The sequence below is a fragment of the Miniopterus natalensis genome, chromosome 17 (assembly GCF_054644295.1).
Source record: "Miniopterus natalensis isolate mMinNat1 chromosome 17, mMinNat1.hap1, whole genome shotgun sequence".
Lineage (NCBI taxonomy): Eukaryota > Metazoa > Chordata > Mammalia > Chiroptera > Miniopteridae > Miniopterus > Miniopterus natalensis.
In genome coordinates, this window is record NC_142097.1 from 3216748 (window position 1) to 3234702 (window position 17955).

At 37.2% G+C, this 17955-nt stretch overlaps 1 protein-coding gene across 18 annotated transcripts in view; it reads right to left on the reverse strand.

Moving 5' to 3' along the window:
* The window catches only part of NCOR1 (nuclear receptor corepressor 1), a 196025-nt gene that overhangs the window by 38021 nt on the left and 140049 nt on the right, over window positions 1-17955 (reverse strand). For 9 of the 18 annotated variants that reach the window (XM_087825811.1, XM_087825815.1, XM_087825814.1 and 6 more), the window contains 8 exons: window positions 16289-16484; window positions 11064-11237; window positions 10118-10278; window positions 7803-7923; window positions 7604-7705; window positions 7142-7242; window positions 4744-4912; window positions 235-375 (listed from right to left, as the gene is read on the reverse strand). In XM_087825811.1, coding sequence (XP_087681937.1) covers window positions 235-375; window positions 4744-4912; window positions 7142-7242; window positions 7604-7705; window positions 7803-7923; window positions 10118-10278; window positions 11064-11237; window positions 16289-16484 — 1165 coding nt within the window. The remainder of the gene's footprint in view (window positions 1-234; window positions 376-4743; window positions 4913-7141; window positions 7243-7603; window positions 7706-7802; window positions 7924-10117; window positions 10279-11063; window positions 11238-16288; window positions 16485-17955) is intronic. The other 9 variants (XM_087825825.1, XM_087825823.1, XM_087825827.1 and 6 more) reach the window with 2 other exon arrangements.

Consider the following 17955-nt stretch of genomic DNA (forward strand, 5'->3'; position numbering starts at 1 on the left):
TCCACTGTCATGTACCGACATATGTAAATATAAATAGAAATTTAATTTCATATTAATGCAGTATCTATTTTATATAGTATACATATTAATATATTAATATTATGTAAGTTTCATTTATATAGTAATATAAATTTCAGGTAGAAACAACAGATTGAATACAACCTCGCCCAACAATGCAAATTTACTATACAAAATTAAATGTATCTAAATGCTGTTCTGGAAACAAGAGTTTACCCTCTAAAGGTGCTGACACAGGAGACTCCCTCATTGACAACCCTTGCTTTATATTTCCTTCCACTGATTCATAGCTTCTTTTTAAACTGATTTCATGAGCTGTTCTCGGACTCCTTGTCCCTTCTCGGGCATTCTTAATATCTGCAGAATATAGAAATAAAAATTGCTCAGACAGAACTCAATGTCTATTGTACAGTAAGAAAGTTAATATAATTTCATAGTCCATCTTATAAAAACAATAATATAAACACTAGTCTTATCCCACAATAGACATCTGTGCAAATGATATTTATAAAAATGTTTTCATTCATTCAAATATATTTATTGAATTCCAGTCTTACAGATAAGGTTAACAAATTAAGTCCCTTTGCTCATGAAACTTACCCAATAGTGGCAGACACAGATAAATTAATAGGCAATTACTATAGAGTATAACAAGTACTATGAAAAGAAAAGTACAATGTGCTATGAAATGTGGGAAGGGAAACCTAACACTTAAAGGTACAGGTAAGAAGTAATGTTTAAGATGAGAACTGAATGACAAATAAGAGCTGCTTAAGTCAAAAGTAAAGAAAGAGCCCTGGCCAGTGTTGCTCAGTGGTTAGAGCATCAGCCCCCCCACACTGGAAGAGCTTGGGTTCGATTCCCAGTCAAGGGAACGAACAAACCTGGGTTGCCAGTTCCATCCCCAGTCCCAGTCAGGGGGTATGTGAGAGGCAACCAGTCGATGTGTCTCTCTCACAAAGATGTTTCTCCTTCTCTCTCCCACTCGCTTCTTCCCTCCCTCCCCTTCCTCCCTCCCTTCATTCCTAAAAAAAAAAAAAAAAATCAATGGAAAAAATATCCTTGGGTAAGGATTAACAACAACAAAAGAAGAAAGGAGGAAGTAAAACTGTTTCATTATCTGCAGATGACATGACTGTATTTAGAAAATCCTAAAAACCAGCAAAAAACTACTAAATTTAATAAATTAATTCGGCTATGTAGCAGGATACAAAATTAACACACAGAAATTGATGGCATTTTTATATACCAATAATGAACTCTCAGAAAGACAAACTAAAAAAAAAATCCCATTTACCATTGCAACAAAAAAACTAAGATACTTAGGAATAAACTTAACCAAGGATGTAAAAGACCTGTACTCGGAAAACTATAGGGCATTGAAAAAAGAAATAGAGGAAGATATAAATAGTGGAAGAATATACCGTGTTCATGCATTGGTAGAATTAATATTAGAATATCCATACTACCCAAAGCTATCTATAGATTCAATGCAATTCCTATTAAAATCCCAACAGCATATTTCACAGAACTAGAACAAATACTCCAAAAATTTATATGGAACCAAAAAAGACCCCAAATAGCACGGCAATCCTGAGAAAGAGGAAAAAGGTTGGAGGGATCACAATATCAGATATCAGATATCAAGTTATACTACAAAGCCACTGTAATCAAAACAGCCTGGTACTGGTACAAGAACAGATATATAGATCAGTGGAACAGAACAGAGAACCCAGAAATTGACCCACACCATTATGGTCAATTAATATTTGACAAAGGCGGCAAGAACATATAATGGAGTAGACTGTCTCTTCAATAAATGGTGCTGGGAAAATTGGACAGGTACATGCAAAAAAATGAAACCAGACCACCAACTTACACCATACACAAGAATAAACTTAAAATGGATAAAAGACTTAAATGTAAGTCATGAAACCATAAAAATCCTAGAAGAAAACATATGCTGCAAAATCTCAGACATCTCTCGTAGCAATGTGTGTGCTGATACATCTCCTAGGGCAAGGGAAACAAAGGAGAAAATAAAAATGGGCCTATATCAAAATAAAAAGCTTCTGCACAGCAAAAGAAACCATCAACAGAATGAAAAGGGAGCCCACTGTATGGGAGAACATATTTATCAATGACACATCTGATAAGGGGTTAATATCCAAAATATATAAGGAACTCATACAACTTAACAAAAGGAAGACCAAACAATCCAATTAGAAAATGGGCAAAGGGCCTAAATAGACATTTCTCCAAACAGGACATACAGATGGCCAAGAGACATATGAGAAAATATTCTCAAGTCACTAATCATCAGAGGTGCAAATTAAAACCACAATGAGGTATCACCTCACACCTGTCAGAATGGCTCCATCAACAAATCAACAAACGACAGGTGCTGGTGAGGGTGTGGGGAAAGGGGAGCCCTAGTGCACTGCTGGTGGGAATGCAGACTGGGGCAGCCACTATGGAAAACAGTATGGAGGTTCCTCAAAAGATTAAATATGGAACTGCCATTTGACCCAGAGATCCCACTTCTAGGAATATATCCTAAGAAACACCAATGAGAAAGAATTATACACCTCTATGTTCACAGCAGCACAATTTGCGATAGCTATGATCAGCCCAAGTGACCTTCAGTAGATGAGTGGATAAAAAAATCTGTGGCACATTTACACCATGGAATACTACGCAGCTATAAAAAAGAAGGATCTCTTATCCTCTGAGACATCATGGAGGGATCTGGAGAGTATTATGCTAAAGTGAAATAAGTCAGGCAGAGAAAGACAAGTATCACATGATCTCACTCATGTGGAATCTAATAAACAAAATAAACTGATGAACAAAATACATCCAGAAACATAGAAGCATGGAACTGACTGACAATCTCAGAGGGAAGGCAGGAATGGGTGGGGGAGTGGGTGGGGAGAGATTAACCAAAGAACTTACATGCATATATGCATAACCCATGGACACAGACAACAGTATGGGAAAGGCCTGGGGGCCTGAGAATACGGGGTGGAGGGGATCAAGGGGGAAAAAACGGAACATCTGTAATACTTTCAACAATAAAGATAAATTTGAAAAAAACAAAGAACTTAAACTCGGCCCTGGCTGGTAGCTCAGTTAGTTAGAGCATAGCCCAGATACACCACGTTTTTGGTTTTGATTTCCAATTGGCACATACAAGAAGCAACCAATGACTGCATGAGTCAGTGGAACATCAAATTGATGTCTCTGTCTCTCTCTGTTCCCACCCCCTTCCCACTCCACCCCCCCAAAATAAATAATAAAGGAACTTAAACTCAGTTAATGGTCAATGCATAGAGTGAAGGAAGAGTGCAGGGGGAGTAACTGCAAAGTGGCTAAGAGAAAAAGTGGGAAGGAGAGAATATGAAGAGCTAAGCTGGAAGGACATCCTGGAGGGGTGATTAAACCAAGGTAACAAATTTACAATAACCTTAAAGGCAATGGAGTCGAGCAGAAAGTGACATAATGTAGAGTTCTGACTATGGGTTAAAACTGAAGGCTGGGTGATCAGTCAGGCAGCTACTGAACCATCCAAACGAAAGATGACGGCAACAGTGGAGAATAAATAGAAATGGATCAATTCTGAGGCTTTAGGGAAGAGAACAGAAACAGCTTAGTGACTGACTAGGTGCATACAGAAACCGTTAGAATTCTGGCTTAGACAAGGTACAGTAAATTCTTTCCCCAGAATCAAAATGTAAACCAATATGTGCCAGAATGTTAACACAACAAAGGGGGAAGGAAATAAGATTACCATATATTTTGCATCAGGCACTGTGTGCTCACACACTTTATTTCTTTATATTTGAAGATAAAGATAAAGCATGACTAATGACCACTCAGATCACAAAAACAACTGTAAATGAGAACTCAAATCCAGTTCATAACTTGGCTTTTATAACATAACCGAGTTATTCTTATAAATCATATGACTGGGAAAATATAACTTAAGAGTACATCTAAAGAAATGTTTTCACACAGACATTAAAATAGTTACATTTAAGGAGAATTTAAATTCAATACTCTTTCCAGGATTATCAGATTATTATCTTCTCCTTAATGCTTAACTCATAAAATAGGAACCTCTTTAAAATAAAAGTGATTCTATGCCCTAACCAGTTTCGCTCAGTGGTTAGAGTGTCAGCTGGAGGAGAGAAGGGTCCTGGGTTCGATTATGGCCAAGGGCACCTACCTTGGTTGTAGGCTCGGTCCCTGGCTCCAGTCAGGATGCGTATGTCTCTCTCACATCAGTCTGTCTCTCTCTCTCTCCCCTTCCCTCCCTCCCTTACACTCTCTCTGAAAAAGCAATGGAAAAAATACTCTTGGGTGAGGATTAAAATGAATGAATGAATGAATGAATGAGTGAATGAATGAATAAATGTGATTCTATTAAAAGTTAATGAAATGTCTTTTCATAGGCTAAATCAACAAACTAGAGTTGACATTAGCTACTACTTATACGACACTAACTATGAGGTCTGCACTGCTAACCACTTTTCATTGACTGTCTCAGTTAATTTTTCACAAACATTTCATGAGAAGATACTATTATCAACCCCTTTACATAGAGGAAAATTGGGCTCAGGGAAGGGAATCTAACTAACCTAAAGCAAGTATGTGGGGAACCAGAGACCATGTTTTTAGTCACAGGTTATAGTACTGGCTTCAGTGTAGAGACATAATACTTACTATCATAAGATAAGATGTGTCCACTTTTGCCTTCATAAATAACATGGCCTTTGGATGCAGCTTCCTCTCTGCCTTTCTCAGGACTGCTCTCTTCCATGGGTATTCTAGAAATGGGTCCCTTCACCAAACCCTCAGTTGGTATTCCAGCCTGGGACAGAGCCGGGGTACCCTGCCATGAAATCAAACACAAGTACCAGAAAAGTCACTCGAGTTTAGTGGAAATGCAAGAAACTCAAAATTTAATCTACCACACTGAGAGTCAGACCAACCCATATCTTCAAAGAAGGAAAAACGAGCACATGAGACGAACTCAAACATTAAGTTTTTATAAACATAAAAAAGTACTATATATCTTCACTCTTGAACACTGACACACAAAACATCTTAAAATGCTGATAAATCAATGAGTTGAATCAGCTTTCTTTCCTGCTGTGAAGTCAAACCTTTATGAAGGCACTTAACTGGAGGGAAAAAAATTGTTTTAAGGCCTAAAATCATGCAAATGTAATAAAGCTTTTTCAAAATTTCTAATAAAAGTAACAATAAATTAAGTTGTAACTTTTAGAGTACCACAACTTCTCTCATAATGTGATAAGAGGAATAAAGAACTTTCAATTACCAAACTGTCTGCTGGGCTAGATCTCTAGTCATCAATAAGAGAAAGGGAAGAAAAACTCAGATGTCTCCACTTTGTGATACAGATTCAGGTTAGGTCACATCATTTGAGTTTACCCATCACTAGCCCTCTGCTGGGCTGTCTATGACCATGGTTCTTCTTACCCTTCCTTAACGCAGTAAACCCTTCCTTCTAGGAAAATCCTTCATGAAACCTAGAATGTAGGGTACTTTGCACAAGTGAGCTACTTGGGTTGAAATGGAAGTGGAAGGCGCAGACCTAGCCCACTCACACATTTGGAGTCCCCCCAATTCTAGAGAGGGCAATCTGAAACGACATGCTTACAGCAGGAAGAATAATGAGACTAATACATTTACTCATTTAGCCATTAAGTGAGCTCAGTAGCAAACATCTGGAAACTCTTCATACCTACTTTGAAAGTGCCCATGTCAAACTGATTCAAAAATAAACAGATAAAGCCTAGCCTAATTTGATCTAGTTCATTCTGTCTTCCTACTCACAGTTTGGATACTAGAGTGAAAATGAGAAGAAAAAATAATATGCATGGGCCATTTATTTTTCTTCTGTTTATATCAAAGTGTTTGCTTATTCTACAAACTAATTTCAAGGAAATATGTACTTTGGTCAAATGTGGAAGGAGAGATCTAAGAGTCAGTATGCAACTTTCTAGATCACTATATGCTATACTCTAGAAACCATGTCTTAAGGAGGAATCACTGGGGGATCTTATTAAATGGAGATTCTGATTCAACAGGTCTAAAAAGTGGAGAATGAAACTTCTGCGTTATTTTAACAAGCTCCCAGGTGATGCTGATGCTCTGTGGCACTAACCACACTTGGTCAGCAAGGTCCTAGAGCATGGGTCTCAAATGGGCATGCAGCAGAACCACTGGAGGGCTGAAAATCCCAGTTTGGTGGGTCCCATCCCCATGGGTGAGATTTCAGTACATCTGGGGTGGGGCCTCATTGATATGTCCAACAATTTCTCAGGTGACACTGATGCTGCTGGTCTGGGGACCACACTTTAACAACCACTGTCCTAGGGAACAGGAACAAATGACAAGGAAGAGGAACAGAACAGAAAACCTGTGATGGGTACAATGTGCAAAAAGTACAGAACTCTGTTTATAATAATTTCCTAACACAGACTTTTTCTTTCCCAGGTCTACATTAATAAAGAGGCTAAGGACTATTTTACATTTCAAACTAAAATTAGTATCTGAGGAAAAGACCTTTTCTTACTCAAAATTGGAAATTTATTTAGCCTAAAATTGGAAGAAGATACTTGATTTTTGGTGCTTTTGTCAATGCCATCCTTATTTCTTGGTTTAGCATTAGATTCTAGCAAGGCAGCTTACATACTAAGACTGTAGACCTTCCTTTTCACAAGAGTTGGAAAAGCAAGCAAATAATTTATAATGATTTTCTTCTCAATATCTCTGTAAGCTGAGCACGTGATAAAAGCTTTGCCAGAAAGACAGTAAGAGTTGCATCAATTAGAACTTGTTTCTTCTGCCAGTTTTCAAATAACTGACCTATCAAATGAACCACAGCATAGATAATACAGCTTGTAGTCAAAATAATCACATTAATGTCTTTATGCAGACAGTTTATGTATCTGGGATTTATCATCACTGAAACCCAGTCTTATAACCCAGAACAATGAACAACTTAATCACAAAACTATGTAGCTAGAACAGACAAAGCTCTTCAGACTTTACCTCCAGTGTTCTCCGTATTTTAGGAATGATCGTAACTAACCTGAGTGATAGAGCCCCGTAGGGATGGGATGCTTTCCATGGAAATTTTGCTAGTTGGAGTTCCCCGGGTTATACTTCCTTCTTGAGTGGTTCCCGTGGTACCTGAATAAAAACCAAATATTCAGCAAATTATATCCCCTACCCCCTCAAAGAAAACAAACAAACAATAGCAAAAATCAGCCCCTACTTGGCAAAGGGATGAGAGGAGAAGGAAACAGCAGCACACAAAAGAAGTTTTTGTTTAATTGAAATGTACTTTTAAAATAATATTGCAATTAGTTCAAAGGGCTGCTGAAATATGGGATTTCAAAGTTTTTAAATGATTTTTACATGAAAAGAAAACTTAAATTTAGAATTTAAAGTCTCTAACTTAAAACCCACCATTAAAGCATATCAATTACTTACTTTAATAAATTTATTGGGGACAAAAGTTTAATATTTCTGCCGAACAGCATATTTTTACCTCTGACCACTCCTTCATGTTGTGCCCTGACCAACAAACCCTCAGGTTGTGAGTTTTGGCTTCGGGGAGAAAATTCTTCCTGCTTGATATAGGGCACAGTAGCTATGGACCAAAGCAAGAGAAAAATGTAGAGATTAAGTGCTGAGTTACTGCCTATGATGCTACAAATGCGGAAACATATGAGTATTTACTTACTGACCTGCTTTGGCAGATTCCTGCTGCCGTGGTAGTCCAAGAGAGATGGAGCCCACCGAGGGCTTAGCAGTTTCTTGAGTGTAGGAAGCCTGATTATGAGAAGTCAAATAAGTGCCAGGTGTTCCCTAAAAGTAATTTTAAAAGACCAAAATAACATTGTCTTTTCACAAGGTCAACTATAAATTTAATGTTTACATTTCTGTTTATAAAAATTTACACCTCCCACTGCTCAAATTTTAAAACAGGTATTTGTAAAGCAAGAAAATCCTAGTATGGTCAAGTAATCTACCTTATATGGTCAATTAATAAAATGCCAACTAATACAAAATTAATAAAATGGTCAGTTTTTAAAATGTCAATTGATCTACACTCATATGATAAATTAATCTACGTTTACATGGTCAATTAATCTATGACAAAGGAGGTGGGAATATCCAATGGGGAAAAGACAGTCTCTTTGTAAACTGGACAGATACATGCAAAAGAAAAAAAAATGAAGCTGACTACTTTCTTACATCACATACAAAAATGAACTCAAAATGAATTAAAGACTTAAATATAAGACTGAAACCATAAAACTCCTAGAAAAAAATGTAGGCAGTAAATTCTTTGATATTAGTCTTAGCAATATTTTTGTAGCTATGTCTCCTCAGGCAAGGGCAACAAAAGCAAAAATAAACAAATGGGACTACATCAAACTAAAAAGCTTTTACACAGCAAGGGAAACACCATAAGAAACATCAAAAAAGATAGCCTACTGAATGGGAGAAGATATGAATAACAGAGAACTTTTGTCCATAATATGTAAATAACTTCTATAACCTAGTAACAAAAAGACTCAATAAAAATGGATAATAAGGCTTAAACAGTGACTTTACAATCATATGTACAAACAGCCAATAAGTACATGAAAGTGCTCAACCTCATCTGTTGCCAGAGAAATGCAAAACAAAACCCCAAAATATTACCCACTAGAATTACTGAAATAAAAAAGACTGCCCGGCTGGGTGTGGCTCAGCAGTTGAGCATCGACCTAGGATCCAGGAGATCAGGGTTCGATTCCCGGTCAGGGCACATGCCTGGGTTGCGGGCTAGGCAGCTGATCAATGACTCTCTCATCATTGATATTTCTATCTATCTATCCATCCATCCATCCATCCATCTATCTATCTATCTATCTATCTATCTATCTATCTATCCATCCATCCATCCATCCATCCATCCATCCATCCATCCATCCATCCATCCCCCTCCTTTACTCTCTCTGAAATCAATAAAGATATGTTTAAAAAAAAAAAAAAGACTGACAACAAGAAATGAGGCAACCTGAAGTATCATACATTGCTGGTGCTAGTGTAAAATTATAGAACCACTCTGGAAAATTGTAAAGTAAAACATATATATACCCAGCAACTCCACTGTTGGAATTATACAAAAGAAATGAAAACATGTATCTACAAAGAGCCCAGTTCCTATCAGTTTTATTCACAGTAGCCAAAAACTAAACAGTTCAGGTTTCCATCATCAAGGAAATGGATTAACAAACTGGTATGTTCATACAATGGAATAGTATTCAGCAATAAAAATGAAGAAACTACTGATTACACAAAAACCTGGATAAATCCCGAAAACCACTATGCTAAGTTAAAGACAGACACAGAAGAGTACACACTGTATAATTCCATTTATATGAGGTTCTGGAAAAGGCAAAACTAATCTACAATAGAAAGCAGAACAGTGGTTGCTTCAAGCACTGGAAGAGGAGACTACTTAGAAAAGGGCATGAGAAAATATTTTGGTGATGGAAATGTTCTATAACCTGATGGGAGTGTGGTCACTGGCTGCGCATGATGGACCAAACTGATTGAACCATTAAGATCAGACCATATGAAAAAAAAAAAAAAAAAAAAACCACCCACACACACACACACACACACACACACACACGCCAAAGTCAGAATAAACGAGGGCTTGCCAATCATCTACAATTTAACGTATAGAGCCTTTACAACAGTCAGTCAACAAATATTCCAGTTACTTGAAAATACTCCATTTTCACTTCCATAACACTAAGCTTCAGAGCACACATGTGCCCTTTGTATGTTAAACCGGACGGTGTGCCATGGTCACTAGATCTGAGCATGTAACTCACAAACTTCCTGGGTGTAGTATGGAATACAGTGATGGGTACATTTTCTGGTAATATATAAATAAAGACTTTATTTATATGGCTTCTGACAGATCAGTATGAGAAGGAAGGAAGATTTTTACCAAAGCCATATTCAACAGGAAAGCTACTGGGAAGAGAAGCCATTTTACCTGTGAGATGGAGCCTCCCAGTATAAAAGACGGTTTTTCTGAAGCCACTGTGGTTTTGGATGACGGGATGAGAGGAGGAGGTGGCCTAGTGGGTCGAGTTGTTGGAAGCCGAACCCCTTCCGGGAGATTAGTTATCACTTGATGTGGAGCAGGCTGGAGGACTTTTAAAAAGAAGGAAAAAAATGATTTAAAATAGTCAGTTTCCTAGTCTGCAACATTTTACCTGTCTCAGTCATTCCTAAATTTTTGAATCAAAAATTAAATTATAAGTGCCAGATGAAGCTGAGGATGAACTTTCTATTTTAAATTTCCCTGTCACTTTAATTAGACCTGTATTACATATTCAGGTCACTAATGGTATTTGTGAGGTTGAAATATTCAACTCCCTGTCAAACCAGAGCTTTCAAGTTAATCTTCATTTCAAACTATTTCTGCTTAGTATATGTAAACGGAATCTTTAATAATTTTTTCTCTCTCTCCATCACTCTTCAGACCTCACAATGGAGGTGAGATAAAAGGTTGCTTCTTAGGAACAGTTGATATTACAACTTTGGAGAATATACTGACATGACTGAAAACCAATTATATGTCCTTTTTGCATCTCACATAATTTGAGAAACATTTACTGATTCTAGCTCTCTCAGACTCCTGAATTTCTGAGACACGTGGAGGAGAATGGAGATCTCAAGATTTTTACAAAGCTCTTGTACTCTTAAGAGAGAAGCCAGTCAATGTCACAGTATACATGTGTCAACATAAATGTCCCAGTGGCCCAGCGAATCTCAACTGAATATAACTAATGATGGAATGTAGAGAAACAATAAAGTAATTTTGAAAAAGCAAGGACATGTCCTGGAAGAGCACTTCATTCACGAGATTAAACCACCCATGTCTAACATCTGTAGTCAGATGGCCAGCAGCCACTGCACAGAGGAACAATATTTACCTGGCGGGACACTATAGCGGGCTGCACTCATATCGGGCTGTGGAGCGGCTTTACTGAATTCTCTCGGAGAGAGCCTACACGGTGATGCTGACCTTGCTGCAGTATTGTACATCTGTGCTTCCTGTTCTAGAGCACGTTTGACCTCAGCATAAGGCATATAGGCGACTGATTTTCCTATGAAAGTTAAAGTTATCAAAATAAGGGAAGAACCCCAAATTAAAATAGTAAGTGTGAAAGGACCAAGCCCACACCATCCACGGGGAGCTCCAACTATATACTAATATCAAGGCCCAAAATTCCTCCACAGAGAGGTTAAGAAACCCTATAAATCTAAATCTTCTGTGTGCACACCATCACTATGACCTAATAAAATCCTCAAAAATTCAATTACAATCTTTCTCTTTAAAAGGAAAAAAAAAAACCCTTCTGTTTTCTCTAATTAGGAAAATCAAGTGTTTCATACACAATAAATACTACAACAGGTAAACATCAGATTATCCAGCCATTCTATAAATTCAAGTCTGGCCTGAATTAGAGGTCAGATATCTGAGGATTCCAAATCTTACAATTAGCCTGTTGAAGCCAACTGCTTAATATGCAGAGCAATAAATATAATGAGAAATGAAAGAAGCCTTTCAAAAGATGCAAATCAAACTAACCCCAAAATCCTACACAAGCTTATAAAACTACGAATTTTATTGCAATGCTCATGAAAATTACTCCACATAATTTATCTCCACATAAAGGATAAAAAAACTTTAAGCATTTTAAGAATAGCCCTGGCCAGGTAGTTCAGTTGGTTATAGCGTCGTCCTGATACACCAAAGTTTTGAGTTCAATCCCTGGTCAGGGCATATTCATCAACCAATGAATGCAGAAATAAGTGGAATAGCAAATCGATGTGTCTCTCTGTCTCTCTCCCTCCCCTTCCTTCCTCTCTAGAATCAATAAATTTCAAAATTAAAAAAAGTAATACCAGTTCAAAAAAGGACATATTGACATATTAAGACTTAAAAAAAGTATATATTATATACAATTTTTTTCCTTTTTAAAATGTAATCAACACTATAATTTTGGAAAATCAGAAAAGCACAAAGAAGAAAGTGAAATCACTCAAAGCACTTAGATTTGTGGCATTTAATGTCTGCCAGAACAAATTCCTGTTCTTTTTATTATTCTTTTGCTTACCTAGTCTTATCTATTCTTCCAGATAAATCTAAATTTAAAGTCATTCCGAGTAGCTCCTCTCAGAGTATCACTGGAATTTTTACTGGACTTGCATTAAATTTATAAATACAGAAGACCTATAATAATGAGTTTTCAAATTAAGAAACATATATACTTTCATACAGATCTTATACATTCTTTGCTAAAAACGACTTACAGGTATTTTATATTTTTTGCTAGGAAAACCATCTTCTTCTTCTATGAATTTATATAGGTATTATTGCCAATATACAGGAAAGGAAGATGTGAATTTCTGTGTATTAATTTTTTCTTAGAAATTTAACAAACTTTCCCTTTAGCTCTAATGGCTTTTCAATTGATTCTGAAAGGCTTTCTAGATAGATAATCTTATTCTGTGAATAATAATTTGTCTTCTCCCTTCAAATGGCTAAACCTCTTCTTTGATCCCTTTATTTCTTACTGTACTATAATAAGTAATGGTGGGCATCCTGATAGTTCCCCTCCAAAGGGAAGGTCTCTAGCATTTCACTGTTAAGTGGAAGGTTTATAATTGGTTTCAAATAGAGATTCATTAGCAAAAGGCATAAAAAGTTCTTTGGTTTACTAAGACATTTTTAAAAACCAGAAACAAGTATAGTAACATCAGCTAATATTCAGTATGTACTATGTGCAGAGCACCGTGAGTTACGTGAATTATCTCATTTAGCTCTCACGACCAATGAGATTATTAATACCATTTTACAGATGAGGGGGCTTAGAGAGTCACACCCAACTGGCCCAAGCAAGGTCACATGACCAGGAATTTTTCAAAAGCAATCTAATTCCTGCCAGGACCTCTAAGGCACAGTGCACTGATGCCTCTCTGAAGCACTGTGTTGTTTCAGATGCCTCTGGGGCATCCATCAAGATAGCTGCACTCTTCCTTCTTTGACATATTAATATAATTAGACTAGTAAGTATTCTAACACTGCAAAGATTTATTAGATAAATCAACTTCAGAAGAAAATCACTTTTTCCTTTCTGGAGAATTTAACATGATAGCAAACCATAAATCCAGTGTCTGATTGTTTTCCCATTTTCAGTAGGTTTATAATTATATGGAAAAATCCACTTTGTTGTAGTTGTTAAAGAGAAAGAAAAAAAATGGAAATTTATATGGTTCTAAATACAGCTATATAAATCATTACGTGTTCAGAGCTGAAAAAACAAAGAAATAAACAACAAAAACAAAATAAACTGTATTCAGCTGCATAAAAGCATTAACTCTTATTTCAATTAGATTTTGTTAACCAGCATTAAAAGTTTAATTTTAATTCTGTCTCTACATATGTAAATTTGAGTTCCTTCACTGCAGGAAAAAGGTCTCAAACTAAAGCAAGGGGCAACTTGTGTAAATGTTGCTGGAAAGTGAAAACAATTGTTCCCTAAGATATTTTTTCAAGTTTTCTGTAGATGGAAAGTCTTTTAGACTACCATTTAAAAAAAGGCATATCTAAAATAATTATTTGTATCACTGACATTAAGAAAAATGAATACAACCAGCTGGACAGTAGGTGCTGCCTGTTACTTTCTAAATAAGACTATGAAGAAAAAATAAAAACCATGGTCCTAATTCAGGTGGACTATACCAACCTGGTTTATATAACCAGTGATGGTTTATATGAAAACCCACATTCTCACTGTATTTAATGTTCTATAAACTACTTTATGATGTTGCATTAAAAACATTTGTGCCAAACATTCTACATACATGCAATTTAACTGCAAATATATAAATGTTATTTGGAAGATTATCTTTTACAGTGAACTATAGGATAGCTATAAATTCAGGCGAGACTTCAGGCACTTGTTAAATAAATGAATGGATGAACATACTAGGTAGATTAGTTAAAACAAAACTTAACCTTGGGATAAAATGTAATCAACTATTCCAGTTTGTAGAGCACCACCTTGAACCAAATTGGTGTCATATTAATAAACACCTTGGTGTCATATTAATCAAAAGTATAAATAGAGTTTGGTTTTAAGGCCACTGCATTATGATTAAAAATAAGGATATCATTGGAATCTAAACCCCATGGATTAAGGTTACTGACCACACAGAAATGCAGTTCACAGTCTGGAATCTCAGAATTTGGGGTTCTAACCTGGTTCAGTCTTTTCAGCTCTCAATGCAACCCATTTTGTAAAGTAAAAAAAAAACACCAATATTGACGTCCTAACATAATTATACGATATATATCTTAGAATGATCCAGATAATACTAACTGAATAATGTTAAACTTTAGCATGAGCTCAGCAAATATCATTTGAATGCCATTTTTTCTAAGTTTTAATTCTTCCTCACAAAATTTACTCTAAGTCATTTTTGTAAGAAATAGATCAACAAATTTTTAAATTATCTTATAATTTGTCATTCTCATAATGACAGATTTTCCCATATTGACATGCTCTTAAGCACTTCTGCTAAATCCATTTATACCGTGTGGTTCATTTAATTCATTCCTTCAATGTAAGTACACATTATGTCAATTACTGAGTTAGGGTTTAAGAATTCTCTAGATGCATACAGTGAAAACCAAAAAGTTATCAATGTTTTTACCTTCATTCAAGACATATTCATTTAGCATCTATTATATATCCAGCCTTGGTGTGTATTATCACTCTGGCACACATTTTTACTTGTATCAGGTTTACATTTAAACACTAACAATCTCCTATTTAAAACTCGAACAGAAAAGGTTCAGTGTGCCACAGAACTAACTCATTATTCGAGTGACTGGGGTGGAGAGTCAGCAGGATCAGTTAAGTACCACAGTTCCTGTTTTACATCAAACAGCCCTTGAAATGCATGGCATTCTACAGCTAACAGCTCTTGCCTATAAAAGGTACTTGCTAAGATTCTTCTTAATCACTGCAAAAATCTAAACCATAATCACAGAAGACTTCCACATTGTAGCACATGGCCCATAAGTTAACTATCCATCAGAACACATGTGCCATCTAATAACCATGCCAGAACTTACTAAATTTTAGAAACCAATCCCTTCCTTCTTCTTTTAAAAGAAACAAGTGTATCATGTACCAAGTAAAAAAGTATGCACAACTCAAACCTGTCACTTGAAGTAACAGTGATGTAACAATGATAACGGTACCTTCATGACACCTATTTATACTATGTATACACTAATATACTAATTAGTATGCCCTATTATATATTGTATTAAATATAAAATAAGGCTAAGCCATCTGTTATGAAACCATATTGAATGTTCATTCTTTCTCACAGGTTGTAATCCCAGCAAGGTAGGTAGTAGGTAAATAATTTGCACTTCGCAAAGACGAAAATTAAAGCTCAAAAGGTTAAGTAACTTGGCCATGGCCACACAACTGGTAAACGCTGGGGTGAGGGTTAACTCAGGGTCTGACTGGCTCTATACACTACACAAAGTTGTCTCCCATCACATTGGAGAATTAGAACATTACCGTCACCATGCAGGACAAGATAATAATTCACACTTTGAAAACTCAGACGAAGACCCCTGGCCAGTCTGGCTCAGTGGTTAGGGAGTCAGCCTGTGCACTGAAGGGTCCCGGGTTCAATTCCAATCAAGAGCATGTACCTCAGTTGCAGGCTCACGATCCCCAGCCCTGGTTGGGGAGTGTGCGGGAGACAACCAATCAATATGTCTCTCTCACAATGATGTTTCTCTTCCCCCACCCACCCCGCGCCTCCGATCTCCACCCTGTATGAAAAGCAAAGGAAAAAATATCTTCCGGTGAGAATTTTAAAAAAATATATCAGAAGAAGAGCATAAAGCATGGCTTTTATATAGTCTTCCAGCATAAAGATGAATATCAGAAAACTCAATAATACTAACATTACTTAATAATTTCACTGAAGTTAATTCATCTGTTCAGAGAAAGTATAATAAATCAATTAATATGCTGATAAATTACAAAGCACAAAGGACACTTCCTTGGAGTATGCTTTGGTTCCTTTCAGGCAAGTTATTTGTGATGATAGCTCTACCTACCTTCCCATTCTCTCTTTGGACTCTTGGAAGTGCCACATGGACTTGTAGAACTTCTACATTCCAAATCTATCTGCTCTTGCCTCTGCCGCTGTTCTTCTAGGAGTGCTGACTCATGCATTGCTTTAATGTGTCTCTGGTAGAGGGCATAGCCGCTCACTGGGGTTCCAATTGGTATATTACATGGGGTGCAGGAAACCTACAGGACGAAAAAAAAATTAAGTATGCCATGACCAACATAATAATAATTACCATCTGTTGCAAGTAATGCTTATTTCTGTAATATTATTGGTTAAAGTGATTTTACCATGTTTTAATCAAAGTAATCTTCAAGTATAATGATTAAAATGCTAAACAGTTATTTTCAGAACTGAACACAATATAATTCACAGAAGTTATAATAAAAGAAATCAAATTAGAAATTAAAATATTTCTGTCTGCTTATAACTTATGATGGTCAAATCCTTGGTGGCTCAGTCCTGTGTCGTTACACCTCCTCTCTATGTCCTCTTGTTACCATAGACAGTCAGTTGGAGCCCCAGGGAGTCTCCCCAATTGGCTAAGTTCGCAGCAAGGGGAGGTTCTTACACTGAACATACCAAAAGCTAGAAATATGAATGGACAAGGCCTGAGTGTGTCAAAAGCCAGAAATACGAGTGAATAGGGCCTGAATGTGTCAAAAGCTGGAAATATGAACAGATAGGGCCAGAATATGCCAAAAGCTAGGAAGATGAATGAGGGCCCCAGTACACTGGAAAGCTAGGAAGATGAATGGATAGGGCCCCCAGCATGCCAAAAGCTAGCAAGATAACTGGATTAAAAAGAGCCTTCCCCGCCCTATCCCTATAAGGACGGCCACCTTGAGCAGAGAGAGAGATGGTCTTCGAGACGAGAGTCCACTGTTCTCCTAGGTTGCATGGCACCTGAATAAAACCTCTTTTTTAATTCTCTCCCAAAGATATGTTTTTATCAATTTTTAGAGAGAGAGGAAGGGAGAGAGAGAAGGAAACACTGATGTGAGAGAGAAATATCAATCGGCTGCCTTCTGTACACACCCTGACTGAGGACTGAACCTGCAACCTAGGTATATGCCCTGAACCAGAATTAAACCCATAACTTTTATGGTATTCAGGATGATACTCAACAAACTGAGCCACCCTGCCAGGCAAAACATTATCCCTTTTACACCAGCACCTGCCTACAAGTTTGGCTTTCACTGCAGCAGGCAGCTAAACCTCCGTGTTTTGTTTTTGTTCGGTTAGAGTTTTTGACGACTCCACTGAGACAGCATGGACCTCAGTAAGTCCCAGAGGGCTCAGGATGGGGTCCCAGCTACTTGTGGCAGGTGACCCCAGGAAGAGCAGGAATGTGGGGATTTCCTAGCAGCTGCCAAGAGCTGCTAGGAAAAGCTCAGGGAATTTCCCTGTACTCCTTTCTCAAGGCATCAGCCACCTGAAACACTTGGCTGGTGAAAGGAAATGGGTTTTGGGGGAGCAGACAACCTCCAAGACTGGGTAAGCTGAGCGGGCGTGCACACCAGGGGTTCTCTATCCCTGCCACTTGGGCTTCGTTCCATTAGGTCCAGTTAGGACCACTTGCAGTATAGGATGGCAAGCTATCTGTGCACTTGGGCTTTGTGCCACTTGGGCCAGGTTAGGACTGCTGTGGTG